This window comes from Gossypium hirsutum, chromosome D10 (assembly GCF_007990345.1).
Source record: "Gossypium hirsutum isolate 1008001.06 chromosome D10, Gossypium_hirsutum_v2.1, whole genome shotgun sequence".
Classification (NCBI taxonomy): domain Eukaryota; kingdom Viridiplantae; phylum Streptophyta; class Magnoliopsida; order Malvales; family Malvaceae; genus Gossypium; species Gossypium hirsutum.
Genome location: NC_053446.1, coordinates 4,874,209 through 4,890,799, shown reverse-complemented (window position 1 = coordinate 4,890,799; position 16,591 = coordinate 4,874,209). Strand labels below are relative to the sequence as shown.

General features: G+C 31.5%; 2 protein-coding genes and 1 pseudogene across 4 annotated transcripts; 2 read left to right on the top strand and 1 right to left on the bottom strand.

The window, feature by feature from the left end:
• Window positions 1-1,485: 1,485 nt before the first annotated feature.
• On the top strand, window positions 1,486-8,796 carry LOC107915234 (histone H3.v1-like; annotated as a pseudogene).
• On the top strand, window positions 3,288-3,959 carry LOC107913842 (histone H3.2). Its single transcript, XM_016842490.2, has one exon. It carries the CDS (start codon window positions 3,420-3,422, stop codon window positions 3,828-3,830), a length of 411 nt encoding a protein of 136 aa, XP_016697979.1. The 5' UTR covers window positions 3,288-3,419; the 3' UTR covers window positions 3,831-3,959.
• Window positions 8,797-11,966: 3,170 nt separating the features above from the next.
• On the bottom strand, window positions 11,967-14,921 carry LOC107913841 (ethylene-responsive transcription factor RAP2-12-like). Of its 3 annotated transcripts, none has more exons than XM_016842488.2 (3): window positions 14,393-14,921; window positions 12,339-13,268; window positions 11,967-12,200 (listed from the first exon to the last, which is right to left on the bottom strand). In XM_016842488.2, the coding sequence occupies exons 1-2, from the start codon at window positions 14,676-14,678 to the stop codon at window positions 12,382-12,384; spliced, it is 1,173 nt and encodes a 390-aa protein (XP_016697977.1). In that variant the 5' UTR covers window positions 14,679-14,921; the 3' UTR covers window positions 11,967-12,200; window positions 12,339-12,381.
• Window positions 14,922-16,591: the final 1,670 nt, after the last annotated feature.

Below are 16,591 nucleotides of genomic sequence, written 5' to 3'. Positions count from 1 at the left end.
TGGGCCCCGGGTAAAACTTTTTTTACCCGAGCCCGGCGCGACCCAAATTATATATTAAATATATATTTTTTATTTTAATCAAATATATATTTATATATATTTAATATGGGTCAAGCCGGGCCGAGCCAAGCTCGGGCTTAGCAATTTTCTCTTGGGCCGGACTTGGACAAATTTTTAGGCCCATATTTCGGTCTGAGTTGAGCCCGGGCCTAGAAAATTGGCCTAAAATTTTGTCTGGACCCGGCCCGACCCATGATTACCTCTAGTAAGCAATATAAAAACTACACCATTTTAACTTATAGAGACATATAAGATATAAGAGTTTAAGGCCTATTAAGATAAAAATCAATTACAACCAAGATCCCATTAAAATAGCCTCATAAAAATGCTTTATAGATATCCACATAAAGTCCAAAATAAATCAAAGATTTTGTTATATAAGTTTTCAAAGCAATCAAGCTAATCTCTATAAAACAATGGATTCGATTTGCTTTGATTTGGATTGATCCATTCTTAAAAATTTTGTCACTTCACAATAAGAATATTCAAGTATGAGCCAACACACGTCCACAAGTTGTTACCCATATGAAATTGTTGAACAGATTCCCAACTGTAAAAGTGACAAATTATGTTGCTTATCGCCGTGTTAACCATAGTGGCTACTATCGTTGACATTGCATGAGCCATTGCTCACATGCTTGCCTCAACAATAAAACATCTATCAATGTTAATAAACTTTCCATATCTAGAGCACAAATCTAAGCTTCATTAAACAAATTCAATTCATTATGATCCACTAAAATCTCATCAAATTAATTATCAATTCATATAAGAATAAAAATGATTGAGATAATCTTCATAAAGCTAGCTCATATAATTTTGAATTGCGTATATCGATAGATAAAATAAGTAGATCATACAATAATCTTTGAGAAATTATCTTAATTTAATTTTTCCTCCGATAACAAACATAAAATTATTTGCACAAAATTCTAAAAAAGTACAAATAAATAACCAAGATCAAATATGCTAACAAATAAGACAAATTAAAATATAGCCCTAATTTTGACTTTTCAAAAATAAAATTGTAAAAATATAATTCACAACTTTTATTTTCATTTGACAAAATTGTGCATTAAACATGAAGTTCAAAACATATGAAGTGTGAAAAGCAATGCATAAATTCCATTGGCTGTTCGAGTATCTCACGGATAGCTCTCCAATTCTTAATGCGTTTAGGGTATCCTATCCGTTGATATATCATCAATTGACGTCTTAGATTCTCGAACAAAATATTAAAAATGCGCCAAACTTTAAATCAATGCCGCTTAAAAGAGCGAATCCTATTGGCCATCTTTCATCGCACATGGATCAGGACATCAAAAACTTAATAACCGTCGATAACCCATTCAATCTACGGCATATATTGACCTATTTAAAATATTTCCTAAACGCTCATTCCCGCTTCCCCTTTTATATATCCCCAGATTCACCCAATCGTTCCATCGAAAACCTTTTCCTTCAAAACATTCTTGCTTTCAAGCAATCTAAACACTTATTTTCTCATCAAATCGCTTTGACATATGGCTCGTACCAAGCAAACTGCTAGAAAATCAACCGGTGGGAAGGCTCCACGTAAGCAGCTAGCCACTAAAGCTGCTCGGAAGTCAGCACCGGCGACCGGAGGAGTGAAGAAGCCTCACCGTTTCAGACCAGGAACTGTGGCTCTTAGGGAAATCAGGAAGTACCAGAAGAGCACCGAGCTCTTGATCCGAAAGCTTCCATTCCAGAGGCTTGTGAGAGAAATCGCTCAAGATTTTAAGACTGATTTGAGATTCCAAAGCAGTGCCGTTGCCGCTCTTCAAGAGGCTGCTGAAGCTTACCTTGTCGGACTGTTCGAGGATACTAATCTGTGTGCTATTCATGCTAAGAGGGTTACCATTATGCCTAAAGATATCCAACTTGCTAGGAGGATTAGAGGAGAGAGAGCTTAGGTCTGTTAGTTTTTAGTTGATTGATTCCTAGAATTAGAAATCTGTACTTTCTGTTCATTTTGTTGTATTTGCAGTCTCTGCAAATCATTAATGAAATTCTGTGGAATTTTAACGGTTTCATGAAATTGGAACATATTCTTCAAATTGCGAGTTTCAACCGTATAAGTTTTGCTTGTTCTATTTCACATTTAATCTGGTGATTGTTTCTGAATCTTTCTGGTGAGGCGGTGTAGAGATGTGCAGCACACACACACATTGGGATAATTGCGGATTTCAAGTTCTATTGTTCCCCACAGCTGAAATCTGCTTTGTATCTGTTTTTCCAGCAGTCTGCCTTATCTTCCTTAATGCCTTCAAACATTTTCGAAGTCATTGGATTTAACATGTAATTTTTGTCCCAGCGGATTTCAAATTCTAACGTCATGATTAGTGAAATTTGTACCTTTAGTGCAAAATTTTTGTCATAATAATTTGTAATTTTTTGAATGAATTGAGTAAATAAAATAAAATTTTATTTGGACTAATAATATATTAAATGAATAATATGAATTTATTTACTTGTAATATTCATAATAATATTAAAATAAGTTTGAAAGGGTGAATGAAGATATCTTATTACACTTTATATTCATATTGATACACTTCTATTGTAATTTATGTTTATTAGTATTTATTATTATATGGAATTACAATTTATATTTATATTAAGTTACACGTTCACTATAGTTTTAATTATTAAAATGTATTAAAATAGAATATTTTAATTATTTCATACTAAATGAATAAAAAATATTTTATCAAATAAATAAAAATAATTAATTTGTATACTTAAAAATTATTATTCAACCTTAATTTAATTAATTAGCACTATTATTATTGCGGCATTGAAAAAAACTAGACATTGTATAAAAAATTTAAAATAATTACTTACAATAATTGAAAATTTAAATATATGAATAATTAAACTAAAATAATTAAACATTTAAATAAATAACGCATGAAACTTGTAAAATTTAAATTTTGACTTTTTAGTTTTAGGAGCATAATAAAGTATTATGTGAATGTGAAGAGCAATATGAACAAAAGGAAAAATGAAAAATGAATGAATTTCATTGGCTGTTTGAATGTCACGTGGATTGCTATCCAGTTCTCACCAGCTTTATTTGATCACACCCGTCCGGATATCTCATTAATGAACGGCTTAGATCGGCCCTCACAATCCCGAAATTAACAGCCGTCGATAATAATAAAATATACAGTTCATATTGGCCCAATTTAAAAAATTCCCGCTCCCCCAAATTCCCCTTTATATATCCCCTCCAAATTCTCTTATATACTTCATCGAAAATACTTTCTACAAATTATCCTTTTTCTTGCAATCCAAACAGCCAAATTCTCTTACTGTCGTATTAAATTGTTCAACAAATGGCTCGTACAAAGCAAACTGCTAGGAAATCAACCGGCGGCAAGGCTCCCCGTAAGCAGCTAGCCACGAAGGCTGCCCGGAAGTCAGCTCCGGCGACCGGAGGAGTGAAGAAGCCTCACCGTTTCAGGCCAGGAACTGTAGCTCTTAGGGAAATCAGGAAGTACCAGAAGAGCACCGAACTCTTGATCCGAAAGCTTCCGTTCCAGAGGCTTGTGAGAGAAATTGCTCAAGATTTCAAGACGGATTTGAGGTTCCAAAGCAGTGCCGTCGCCGCTCTTCAAGAGGCTGCCGAAGCTTATCTCGTCGGACTGTTCGAGGATACTAATCTGTGTGCTATTCATGCTAAGAGGGTTACAATCATGCCTAAAGATATCCAGCTTGCTAGGAGGATTAGAGGAGAGAGAGCTTAGGTCAGCTTGTTTTTAGTTGATTGATGCTTAGGATTTGAGATCTAAGCTTTTTGCTCATTTTATTGTCTTTGCAGTCTCTTCAAATGTTTGGTGTAAATCGATGAAAACTTAATGGATGCTTTACCATCATGAATCGTTTGTTCGCTGTTCTATAGCACAGCAAGTAGTCTTCGCTTCCATCAAACAGAATTGTACACTTGGTTAATTGGAATTTCTTCTCTCTTTTTCTTTTCTTTTTGCTATGAACTTAACCCGTAAAGTACAGTCTCCATTTCACCTATCATTGTATCAATCCAGTAGCTGGTCTTCAACTTCCTTTTTCCTAACAGAGTGTTCAAGAGTTCAAGATTAAAATAAATTTGATTCATAGATTTTTGTTATTGCCAAAATCAACACATGACATTGAGAAACGTGTTTGTAATTTGCAGTGTTGGATATACCTACGATATTTTAAGGGGGTTAAAATCAAGCTATTGAGAAATATGGTTGCTGATTACCGCCCAACGTATGTGGTGATGTATTAGATACAAGTGGAATGGGTGAAGAAAAGGCTCATTTAATCATCTCTTGCAATGTTAAATAATTGTACTTATCCGTAATTGTCGAGTTGCTATAAATAATGTTGTATTATTTGTAATTATATAAGAATTTGAATAGTCATTATAATTAGTGAGTTTTTATGTAACTGGAACACTCTATTACATTATACTTTTTGGTTCTCGAGGAAGATGAGAATTGAAGTAATTATATGCAAATTCAGTTATTTTATGATTTTTCAAAGGTTCGTATATGATTTACCTTTAAGAAAATATATATTATAAGCATGATCACATAAATATTTGGGACGAATATGATCAAAATTTTATAAATATATATTATAAATATTAAAAATTATACAATAAAAAATAATTTATGTGTATTTCATAAAGTTATAATAAAAAATAAATTATTTAAATTCTAAAAATGTTCTAAAGTTATGACAAAAAATATATTATAAAAAGTAATTTACGTCTTATAAAAGACTAAAAATGTTATAATATATTTTTTATATAAAGTTAAGACAAAAAAATATGTACATAAGTTATTTATGTGTTCATGCTATATATTATAAAAACAATATATTTATTTATAAAAAAAAATATTATAATTTTTTACCGTAGCTTATTCATAAAAAATAACTTCCAAAACTATGAAAAAAATATTATTTATAAGAAATATTATAAAAGTTATTGAACACTTTATAAAATATTTTTTTATCAAAGTTATATATGATAAATTTTATATTATTTTGATTTAATTTACATATTATTAGGGGCGAAACCAAAATTATTTTTTAGGGGTTGAAATTAAATCGTATATTTCTACAATAATAAAAATGTAATTTCACCATTTTAATATCTATATCTTTTAAAGGATTAAATCAAAATTTTTATCATTTTTAGGGAGGGCAAAGTGCAATTTTATCTTTACTAATTCAAATTTTTATAAATTTTAAAGGGGCCTAAATGAAAATTTTTCTATTTTAGGGAGGACGAGACCCTTGCCAGCCCCCTCGCACCTCCTGGATACTGTATGGTAGCTTTTTTGAAATTGGAATTTCCAGGAGATGAAGCATAGAGAAGGGGGTTTTCGAAAGGGGGAATGGGAAGGCCCCCTTTGGGGTGAGTTCCCTAAAAACAATATCTTGTTATTCTGTCGTTCCAGTTTGATTGCGTTTCAAACCATTGGAACACCATCCTACCCCCTACATATTATAAAAGGTTATAACCTAATATAAGTCTTTCTCCAAGTTAGGTTTGTATAAGTTTTTATAATTAAAGCTAGAGACTCTTTGCGTCTTATGTGTTAGATGCTAGTTATGTAAATACAAATGGCTTTCTTGCACCATATTGTGGGGTTACGATACTATTTAAAAGAAGGGAGCAAGACACAAGCACCAGAGGTGGCTTGCGAACTTTTTAATTTGAGACATTCAAAACTTCGAAATTTGGTAAAGAGGATATTTGTTATTCAGAAAATATATTTCTCATATAAACAAAATAACCTTGGTTAGTATAAAAATAATAAGGTTGGATAGTCTTACTGTGTTGCATACTTTATAACCCTTTTTGTAAGTGGAATTAGGATGATCCATACTTTAAAAAGTACATGAAAAAATGAGATCTTGATTATCTTAATGATACAAATACGTATTTAGATTCAAATGATGATAATGAACTTAGTCAATGAGCAACATATGATGATAAGGAGTAATAGAATATATGTTAAATGTTAAAGAGAGAATCATAAGGTGCAGTATGATAGTTGCTCACTTCATCCCTAAACCATGAGGTTGGGGATTAAATCTCTACTCATTGGGATGAAGCACATTTCATGACTAACTATTTACCTCTTCGAATATCATAGTTATGTTGCTTCGTTGGGTCACCACTCCTTAATGAGCACGTTGTCCACTGATGTATTATGTTATCATTGCAATTATTCTCATTATGTATGATTTTTGACCACTCAAATTATCTGCAACTCCTGGATTCTACAAAATTTATTAAAAATTGAATGTTGCGAATAGATGACAAAAATTTATTAAAATATTCAGTAATAAATTAATTAATGTGTTAGCCTGATAGTCAGGGTGTTTATTGCCCTAGGTATGGTTTGGGTTCAAGTTGCGCTAATCATATTGCTGTTTGGACTTTGCCCTCCTCTTAAAATTTACCAAAAAAAAAATCAATAATAAATGAAGTTTACAAAAATGAATATATAACCAACTATGCTATGTAATGTTAATTGACCATTATGATATTTAATAAAAGCTCAACTTAAAAAATAAAAAAGAAGGATATTTTTATTGAAATTAGTGTTATGTGTCAACCGTGGACCAATGTAGTTGGATAATGATGAGAATATTATTATTTTATAAATTAAATTATATTATTATTATGAGAGTGTTTTTATATATAAGTACATTTACACTAAATACTAATATAAATTTTTTTTATTAAGTTTGGTGTCATGAATCAACCGTGCACCAACTCAATTAGGTAATGACGAGAACATCTTCACATTATAAAGTAAATTATATTATTTTGTGGGTGTTTTTGTCAATTTATATAGAAAAATAGAAATATAAATACATGTAATAAGGTTTTAACCTGAATTTTTACCATTTTTAATATTTGTACTTTACCATTTAATCAAAACCTATTTTGTTATTTATATAAGTTCTTTTATATCTATTATATAATTATATGATTCATTAATATTGTGTGTGCCATAATCTAATAAATATTGTCAGAGGCGAATCCAGGGGGCTGGTAGGAGCCTCGGCCCCTAAAATAGAAAATTATTATTTTAGTCCTTTAAAAAATTTTAAAATTTTAAATTAATAAAGATAAAATTACACTTTGACCCCCCTAAAATTATGAAAATTTAATTTAATCATTTAAAAATTATAAAGATATAGACTATTAAAAATTAAAATTTCATTTCGGCCCCCTAAAATTTTTTTAGCTTCCTTGTATTTATATGTCAATTATCGGATAAGCATGATGAGCATATTTCTTTTGCTATGATAATAAAAAAACGACAGAAAAAAACAAAAGTTAAAATGTGTTATAAGTCCCTTTATTTTTTAGATTTAAAAAAATAGGTTTAATGATTAACATTGTTAATTTTTTTGTTAAATTCATATTAATTACGTCATTTTTTTAATTGCATGGATTTCAAGTGAGTTTTTTTTTTGAAATTTCAAAATATCAAACTAACAAATTTAATAAAAAAATAATAATGTTAATAGTTAGACCTGGATTCTAAAATCTAAAAGATAGAGGGACTAAATTCCTGAGAATAAAAATATGAGGACTAAATTTTAAATTTTCGAAAAGAACAGTGACTTATGTCATATTTTAACCAAAAATAAAATAAAGTATGTACTACTATGTGAATTGTGAATTGTGAAGTGTGAAGATGAATGGATAAATCCATTGGTTGTCCGGACATACCACGGATTGTTATGCAATGCTTACTGACTAATAGATCATATCCGTTAATATCTCCTCAGTGGACGGCTTAGATCCTCTTGCGCAATCGTCAACGAGAAGTTAAAAATGCGCCAAAACTTTAAAACCATGCCGCTTAAAAGCAATCCTATCGGCCAATTTCCATCGCTCCACAACTTAACAGCCGTCGGTAACCCATCAAATCTACGGTTCATATTACTCCATTTAAAATATTTCCTAATTACTGATTCCCGCGTTCCCCAAAATCCCCCTTTTTATATAGCCCCTTCAATTGCTCCCATCGAAAACATTTTCTTTCAAAATTCCTTCATCTTTCTTGCAATCCAAACACCCTTATTTTCTCATCAAATTGTTTAACAAATGGCTCGTACTAAGCAAACTGCGAGGAAATCAACCGGCGGCAAGGCCCCACGCAAGCAACTAGCCACGAAGGCTGCTCGGAAGTCAGCTCCGGCGACAGGAGGAGTGAAGAAGCCTCACCGTTTCAGGCCAGGAACTGTGGCTCTCAGGGAAATCAGGAAGTACCAGAAGAGCACCGAGCTCTTGATCAGAAAGCTTCCATTCCAGAGGCTTGTGAGAGAAATCGCTCAAGATTTCAAGACCGATTTAAGGTTCCAAAGCAGCGCTGTCGCCGCTCTTCAAGAAGCTGCCGAGGCTTATCTCGTCGGACTGTTTGAAGATACTAATCTATGTGCTATTCATGCTAAGAGGGTTACCATCATGCCTAAAGATATCCAGCTTGCCAGGAGGATCAGAGGCGAGAGAGCTTAGGTTAGTTTGTTTTAGTTGACTAATGCCTAGAATTAGAGATATATGCTTGTGTTCGTTTGGTTGTATTATCTTTCTCTGCAAGTGTTGGATTTAAATCGATCGAATTTTAATGGATGCTGTATAGTTTCATGATGTTTTCATGAAATTTGGTTAATGGAATGGCAACAGTTTCTTCATATTTTAAGGTTCACTTTATGAGAGTTGCTTTATATTCCAATTATTGTAAACATTGCCTCAAAATCCACCATGATCTTAACCACAATGTTTTGGTAATGACTAATGATTTTATTGTAAATTGTTGAAGACAAGAAAATATTAAGATAATTATGTGGAGTATATACAAATTTGAATCGAACAGGGATAAGTATACAAATTCCACCATGATCATAACCACAAGGTTTTGGTATAACCAAGATTTGTGTGATGTTATTTATACCATCCTAACTTCCATTGGAGATAAATAAGGAGATAATTATGGGGGATTAACTTGCGTTGTTGTGGGAGTTTTAATGTCTTTCATCCTTTTCATAATTTTCTGGCTGTCCAACAAATCAATTAAATTATTTATTGGCTAAAATCTAATTTACTATTTACAAGTATGAATAATTGCAATCCAACAATAATCCGAATTGTTAAGCCAAGAACTCACAAGACGTTCGAAAACAATTATATAAGGTATTCAAGATCATTCATTGTGATTGTCAGGTAATTTTGTTTTTCTAAATACTGAAGTAAGAAGTGTGAGTACAGGGTTAGCCTTTGCTGGTGGTGGTGCGAGACCAGTTTGGAGAGTTATGGAGCATATGGGATGATTTAATTTTGTTATGAAAAAGGGAGCATGATAAGGTTTTGATTCAAATAGATTATTTAGAGGTGGTTAAAACTATCCAAGAAGGTTACTCTGGGTCCTCGAATTTGGTTTTGCTTCGGCAGATTCAACAAATATTACAAAGTATAAATCATTAGGTGATAAGGCATGTGTCCAGAGTGTAATCAAGTTGCCGATCTCGTAATCAAAATGTCTTGTGTTGAGGAGAGTACGCAGATGGTCGAAAATGTGCCTAAAGAGCTAATCAACACTCTTGAGCAAAACAAATCTTGAGGTGTTTTTGTTCATTTTAGTTTAATACAATATTCTTATGTTATTTTCCAAAAAAAACAATTATATAAGGAGCTAATCAGCTGCCTACATATAGACCCTTTTCAAGTGATTATTTAACCGGTTTAGCACATACTTATCATCATCACTTTGAAAGCCCAATCTTACCTTCATAATTATCTTGAATTAATCTAATTCGGTTATTTGGTCGGTACTCAAATTTAATTCAATCGGAGGTCGATTAATAATTTTTTAAAATTTTAGTTATTGATTAATTCAGTTTAAAATTGAGTAATTAACCGAATTGAATAATATATATTATATATAAAATTTTATATTAGCAAGGTATTTTTTGAACTATTATTTTTTATATTAATCGAAATAAATAATGCATAATATATATCATACATTTTTTGAACTATTAAAAAAAGAACATTAACAATGTATTTTTTAGATTTTAAACATATTTTAATGAAAAGATAAATATATAAATTTTAGTTAATTGACCGAAATAATCGAAATATTTAAATTCGATAATGTATTTGAAATTTTTTTGATTCAAACGGTTAAATATTTTATATTTCAAATAATTTCATTAATGACAATTTAATTCAATTAATAATTGAAGAATTCCAAAACAATTTCTATATTCCCTGCAAACTTGCATGAGTGGCCGTCGCTCCCTTAAAATAGCACATTAGTTTTTATATCATATCTCTTTTTCCCCCTAATGTACCTGGAGAATTCCTTTATTGTAGGATTAAATCAAATTAATCTCATTAAATATAATACGGATTAAATTAAAATTTAAGAAAGTTAATATTTATTATTTAACAAAATACCGTTTTATAGACTTAATTTTTTGAAAGCTTGACTTTGTAAATGAAATATCTTACTCAAAATTAAACTGGAAGAGAAAAAAAAATTATATAATTTTCAAACAATAAATGTTAACACCATTACAGTTTAACTTTATTTGATTTATTTAATAATATAAAAATTAAAAACATCAACCTAATAATAAAGAGATTAAATTACTGTTTTTATTTGTTTAAAAAATTTAATAAATAGCTTACTTAAAAGATATTAATCTCTTTATCACCCAATGTATCTTTCCGGGACTATTTGTTGGATATGGTAAGGTTTGATGGGTGAAGTCATCCCTTGAAATCAAAGTGGTTATGGCTTGCCGAAAAGTAGGGCTGTAGAAGACGGGGAAAAGTGATCTAAATGATATTAAGAACTACTGGGATCACAATTATATGTGATTATTGTCAATGAAAGGGCCCTCGACGCTGGTGGTGGTGGTGGTTTGATTTTGCAAGCGATGTTATGCTTCTTACGCACAATCACGAGATCCCCTTTAAAGATACCCTCCTTTCATTTCACCATCTTTGATTCTCTATTCCCGTGGGTTGCGGGTTGCCAATGGCTCAGCTGCCCCTTTAACAACCCTTTGATGGTGGGAAATGGGGCCTACTGCACCTAACTTGACCTCCCCCCCCCCAACAAATCATATATCCCTTGACATTCAGACCCTCAGCTACCAAACAAAATCTCATCATACATGGGTGACCTTATCGACACGTTCCTTTGTCGATAATAACTTCGCCATGCTCCACCCTCTGCTCTGCAACCCTAAATGGAAAGCAGGGCAGATCAGAAAAAAGACTGTAAAATTTTCCTATTTTCCATATGACCCTTATCTATGTCCTGTCCCATGCAACTGCACATTGCTCTGCCACGCATATGACTTCACGTGCCTCTGCTGCTGCACATTGCCAATATAATGCACCAATTTCCATAAACACAATACCGGCCTCTGTTGGGAACCAAATGTTAATTTGATTAACAACACTATAATTTAATTATGATCGTCTTTTCTTTACTAATTTCATTAAGTTTTATATTATATTACTTATTATCGTTAAAAATAACATATTTTGTTGAACTTAACTTCTATATGAGTCCAAGTGATACCATGATAGACCAAAGTACAACCATGCGTCCTCTATTTTCATACAGATCATAGATCTCACTTGTTCAGGCATTAAAGGACATCTCTGAACTCTTTCTAAAGCTGATACAGAAAATCTTAATGATGCACCCACACTCAAAAATAATGATAAACAGTGTAATCCATTTGAACCTACTAAGGTACTATCTATTTGAACATTAACCTAAGATAATAAGTAGACCAAAAGAAGGTTGCAGACTCATGTTAAAGCACTAAAAGAGAGCATGGGAGAAACAAATAGCAGAGTTTAAAACATTCATATGTTTTTCAGTATTCAAACATAGACAAATTCAGACACAATTACTTATACAGTCACTCAAATTTAAAATTTAGTCCAAAGTCTACAAAAAAACACATAAAAAAGGGGTACATACTAAAAACCTCTGAAAGCAGTGCAGGCAAGGCTTAAGCATGCATATAGCTTGGTTTTTACTTCAACTTCACAACAGATTTTGACCAAATTCCTGAGAGAAGTAAAGAGAAAAAAAAAAACAAAGGCATAAATAAATCAACATTTTGTTCAATAAAGACAAAATCATTTTTTATAACACAAACTGGAATAATAAAGCAGCTGCCAGAGCGGTTGTGAAAGACTCACTAACATGTTGCTTTATTTACAAACACTAGTTATTATGGAAAGTTCGCTCAGAAAACACCCTCCGCCATGGTAGGGAAATCATCAAAGTTCCAAAGATCCATCGGGTTTCCACCATCCTGTGTTGCATCTCCATTGAGGAAAGCATCAATAGTGGCGTCCCAGTTTCCTTCAATAAATGGCGGCATTTGGAAGTATTTCATCTGGTTGTCCAAAGCCAACAGCTCGTCCGACAAGGTCTTCGCGGAGTTGTCTTCGGCAGGCATAACATTGTCGGAACTTGGTTTCAGCTTCTTGCTAGGGTTAGCATCCTCAAGAAACTCATCACCCTCTACAGAAGCTTCAAGAATGGATGATATTTCAGGAGTTTTGGCACCCTGTTCTCCCCAGCCATAGTCGGAACAATTGATCGAGTTACTTCCCTGGTCTGAATTGAAGTACAAGGGGGCATTATCTGATTGATTAAATCCAGCATCTATAGACGTAGGAACAGGGTCCACGTATGCGAACTGATTGACCGATGGCTTCTCTTCTACGAAACCCATGGTATCAAAGTATTCCTGCTCAGGCTGGTTCAAGTAATTGTAATTCTGGTTGAGATTTGGCTGAACAGGGCTCAAATTTGACTTGGAAAGTGGTTTCTGAGAATTTGTCTTGACTGCATGCTTTGGAGAGGTACGCGGAGTCTCGTTAGGGAAGTTCACCTTAGCTTTCTTACCACGAATTCTCCGTGCCTCAGCATCATAAGCTCTCGCAGCTTCTTCAGCAGTATTGAAAGTTCCTAACCAGACCCTAACCCCTTTCCTTGGGTCACGGATCTCAGCAGCCCATTTACCCCATGGGCGCTGCCGGATTCCACGATACTGGTTCTTCCTCTTTCTTTTCGCACATTTCTCAGCTTGACCATCGAACTGCATGGACTTTTCAGAGTTCGAACCTTCAATGATAGAGCACAAAAAGAAAAATTTAATATCGTACGGATACATGAACCATAAATAAACATTACTCATCCATGAAAAACTACAAATTACAACATAACTGTCACAAGGAAATATAATTTAGGACCTTTAACTGCAAGAAAATCATGAGAAAGGCCTTTTTAGTGACTACATCCCAGAAATTATTAATCCGGGCATCGATTCTCAAATTATATTTCGTCCATACCAATTAAAAAAATAAAAGAACATTGATCTCTCCTTTTGAAGATAGAAAACATCTCCTTCATATCAAGATCTCAAACAACATTTGACAAAAGGAAAGTAGTACAAATACAAGAAACCATACAGATCGGTCATAATGAATTATGAAACAATCAAAAGTTAATTTAAACAGAAATTTTACTAATTAATATTGAATAAAAGTTTATTTTTAACAGATTTATAGGTAAACAACAGAAAAGTTCAATTTTAATATAAATATATTTTTAATAAACAGAAAAAAAAAAGATTTCAACGTTCATTTTAACAATATTCAAAGAACAAAAACCCAGAATTACAAAATCAGGTGATATGTGCTTATAGAAAATCTCATTATTATTACAGATCTTCATTTACTCAAGTTGAAGAAGCTTTAAATTGCTAAAGCTTCATGATAAAACTTCTACTGGTACCTTTTTCATGTAATTTTTCGGCTTAAAACCAAAAATCCTAAAGGGCAAAAGGAAAATATTTGACTTTCTAAAGTAGATAAAGCAAAGAAATATGGCAAGGAAAAAAAAAGAGAATTAAAAAGGAAAAGCTTATATATATAACCAGAGAAACATCTAGAAAAAGCTGGAAAATAAAGAACATCTATAAAAAATAAAAAGCTTTAACAAAATTTCAACTGAAAATACTAGCCAAAGTATTCAAGAAGCCTAGTTCTATTTTATCAAATAACCAAATAAGCAAGGAAAATTCTACAATTAATCAATGATCTAACCCAATTAAACCTTCAAAATTTTCAGAGGAACAATAAAAATGGAAGATTAACAATGAAGGAAAAGGTTAATTTCTACCAAGACAAAAAAAGTAACACAAAATAACAAAAGTTGAAAAATCAAGAGAGGAAATCATTATTTACCATGAGATACAGCAGAAGCAGGTTTCGTTCTAGCGTTAAAAGAAAAGGGCTTTACATCAGCCAAAACATCATCAACATCATAATCATCTATATCAGATTCTTCATCTTTGAACTCCTGAAAGTCAGTCTCGAAATCATCGCCCAAGTCGATCACGGGCTTCGAGTATCTCTTACCCGACCCCTTCTTCAACCCGGATTTTTTCAGATCGGGCCACAAGAAATCGGCCGTCAATCGTCGCGACCGCGACGGCGGTATGAAATCGGAAATAATAGCACCTCCACACATGGTAGTACAAACAGAAAAAAGGAGTTCAGCACAAAAATTTTCAGAGAATTGAGCTTGAAATGACGATAAATTGCTACGAACAAGTAAACGATTCCTTTATCTTTTGGGTTGTTGGGTAGTGAAATAAATGGGTTGGTTTTTAGGGGATTTAGCGGGGCTAATAATGTGTATTTATATTTCTTGAGGAGGAAATAATGGAACCCTCATTTTACTTTTTCACCCTTGCTCCACTAATGAAATTACCCATTTTTTATTTTTTATTTTTAAATTTATTGTTTTTTTTAACAGAATATTATTTGTGCTGAATTATTTAAATTGAGTGAAAATTAATAATTTTAGAATTGAGTCATTACTTGATTAATTTATTATATTTAAAATTATATTATTGACACATAAAAATATGAAATACCAACATGTATATGCGATTGATGTTGATTGTAACTATGTATATTCTAGAATATTGTACTTTCCATATTAATGATAATTAAAGAAAAATATCCCCTACCATTTATTTTTTCAATTTCAAAATATTCAACATAAATTATTATTTTATAATATTGCTTTTAAAAAATAGTCTTTGTGAAGAATCAAATTGTAAGAGCTAATCAATCTTAATCATGGACCTAATTGTAATGATAAATTTTAATAGAAAAAAAAAGGCAAATATATTTTGTAATGATAAGATTAAAAGCTTCAAAACATGGGAACTCTTCTAATTCGTTGATGAGACCATTCTTTTTGCTTGTGTATGACACGTGAAGTTGTTTGCAATTGCAATAACATTATCTCTTTTTTTTTTCTATTGAACAACCAATATTTTTTCTATTAAAATTTTGATCTTTGATAGAATAATTAGACAGTAACATGTGACGTACCATACGTATCTTATGCTGATATACAAAGATTAAATTGATACAATTTTTAAGAAAATAACTAATTTGAGTTAAGAGAGTAAAATACAATCTAACTCTTCTTTCTTTTCGATAATTTTTCCTCTTCTTCTCTGAAAGGCAAGTAAATCTGAAATTTCAAAACTATACAAATTCCTATTAGGAGAAAAAAGAGAGAGGTATAAATCTAAATCTAAACATATCAATAAAACTAAAAAACATATCAGAAGGTTCTTGAGAAGTTCAAGTATATCTAAAACAAATAATATTTAACAAAATAGATCATAGCAATAGGAAAACTAAAAATCCCAGTTAAATTATATTTTAGCTTTAGTTCAACCGGTTCATATCAGTTACCAGTCCATTCGAGCGGTCCAGTCTAGTTCAAACAACACTATAAATAAGTAGGTATTTGATTTATGAAAAAACATTTCATACGTAGAGGGGAGTAATATAAAATTTAAAAATTAGGGATAAAATTAAAAATTTTGTGTTAAACTGACTTAAATTGAATTATTAATTTCTTGGAAGGACCAAAAGCTGTAAATTTTCATTTAGTTAAAACTTAAAAGAGACTAAATACAGCTGTTCACTTCAAGAGGGCCTAAAAATGCAATAATACCATCTAATTAAGGGGACACTCGTTTAGGATGTAAACTGTATGAAACTTAACAAAATTAAAAATTGTCACGTATTTTAAATACTAATTCTTTAACATATATATTACATAATTTCATTATAGATTTTGATTACATATATTCTATTTACTACGCATTTCACACAAGCATGACACCAAAAATTGAATTGATATAATGATTTTTTTGACCATCCAACAGGGGCAAAGCTAGAACAATTTTTTAGGGGCGAATACAATTTTGATTTTTTATAGTCTATATCTTTATAATTTTTAAAAGATTAAATCAAATTTTTATAATTTTAGAGGAGCTAAAGTGTAATTTTACCTTTATTAATTTAAAATTTAAATTTTTTTAAAGGGCCTAAATAATAATTTTCCAATTTAAG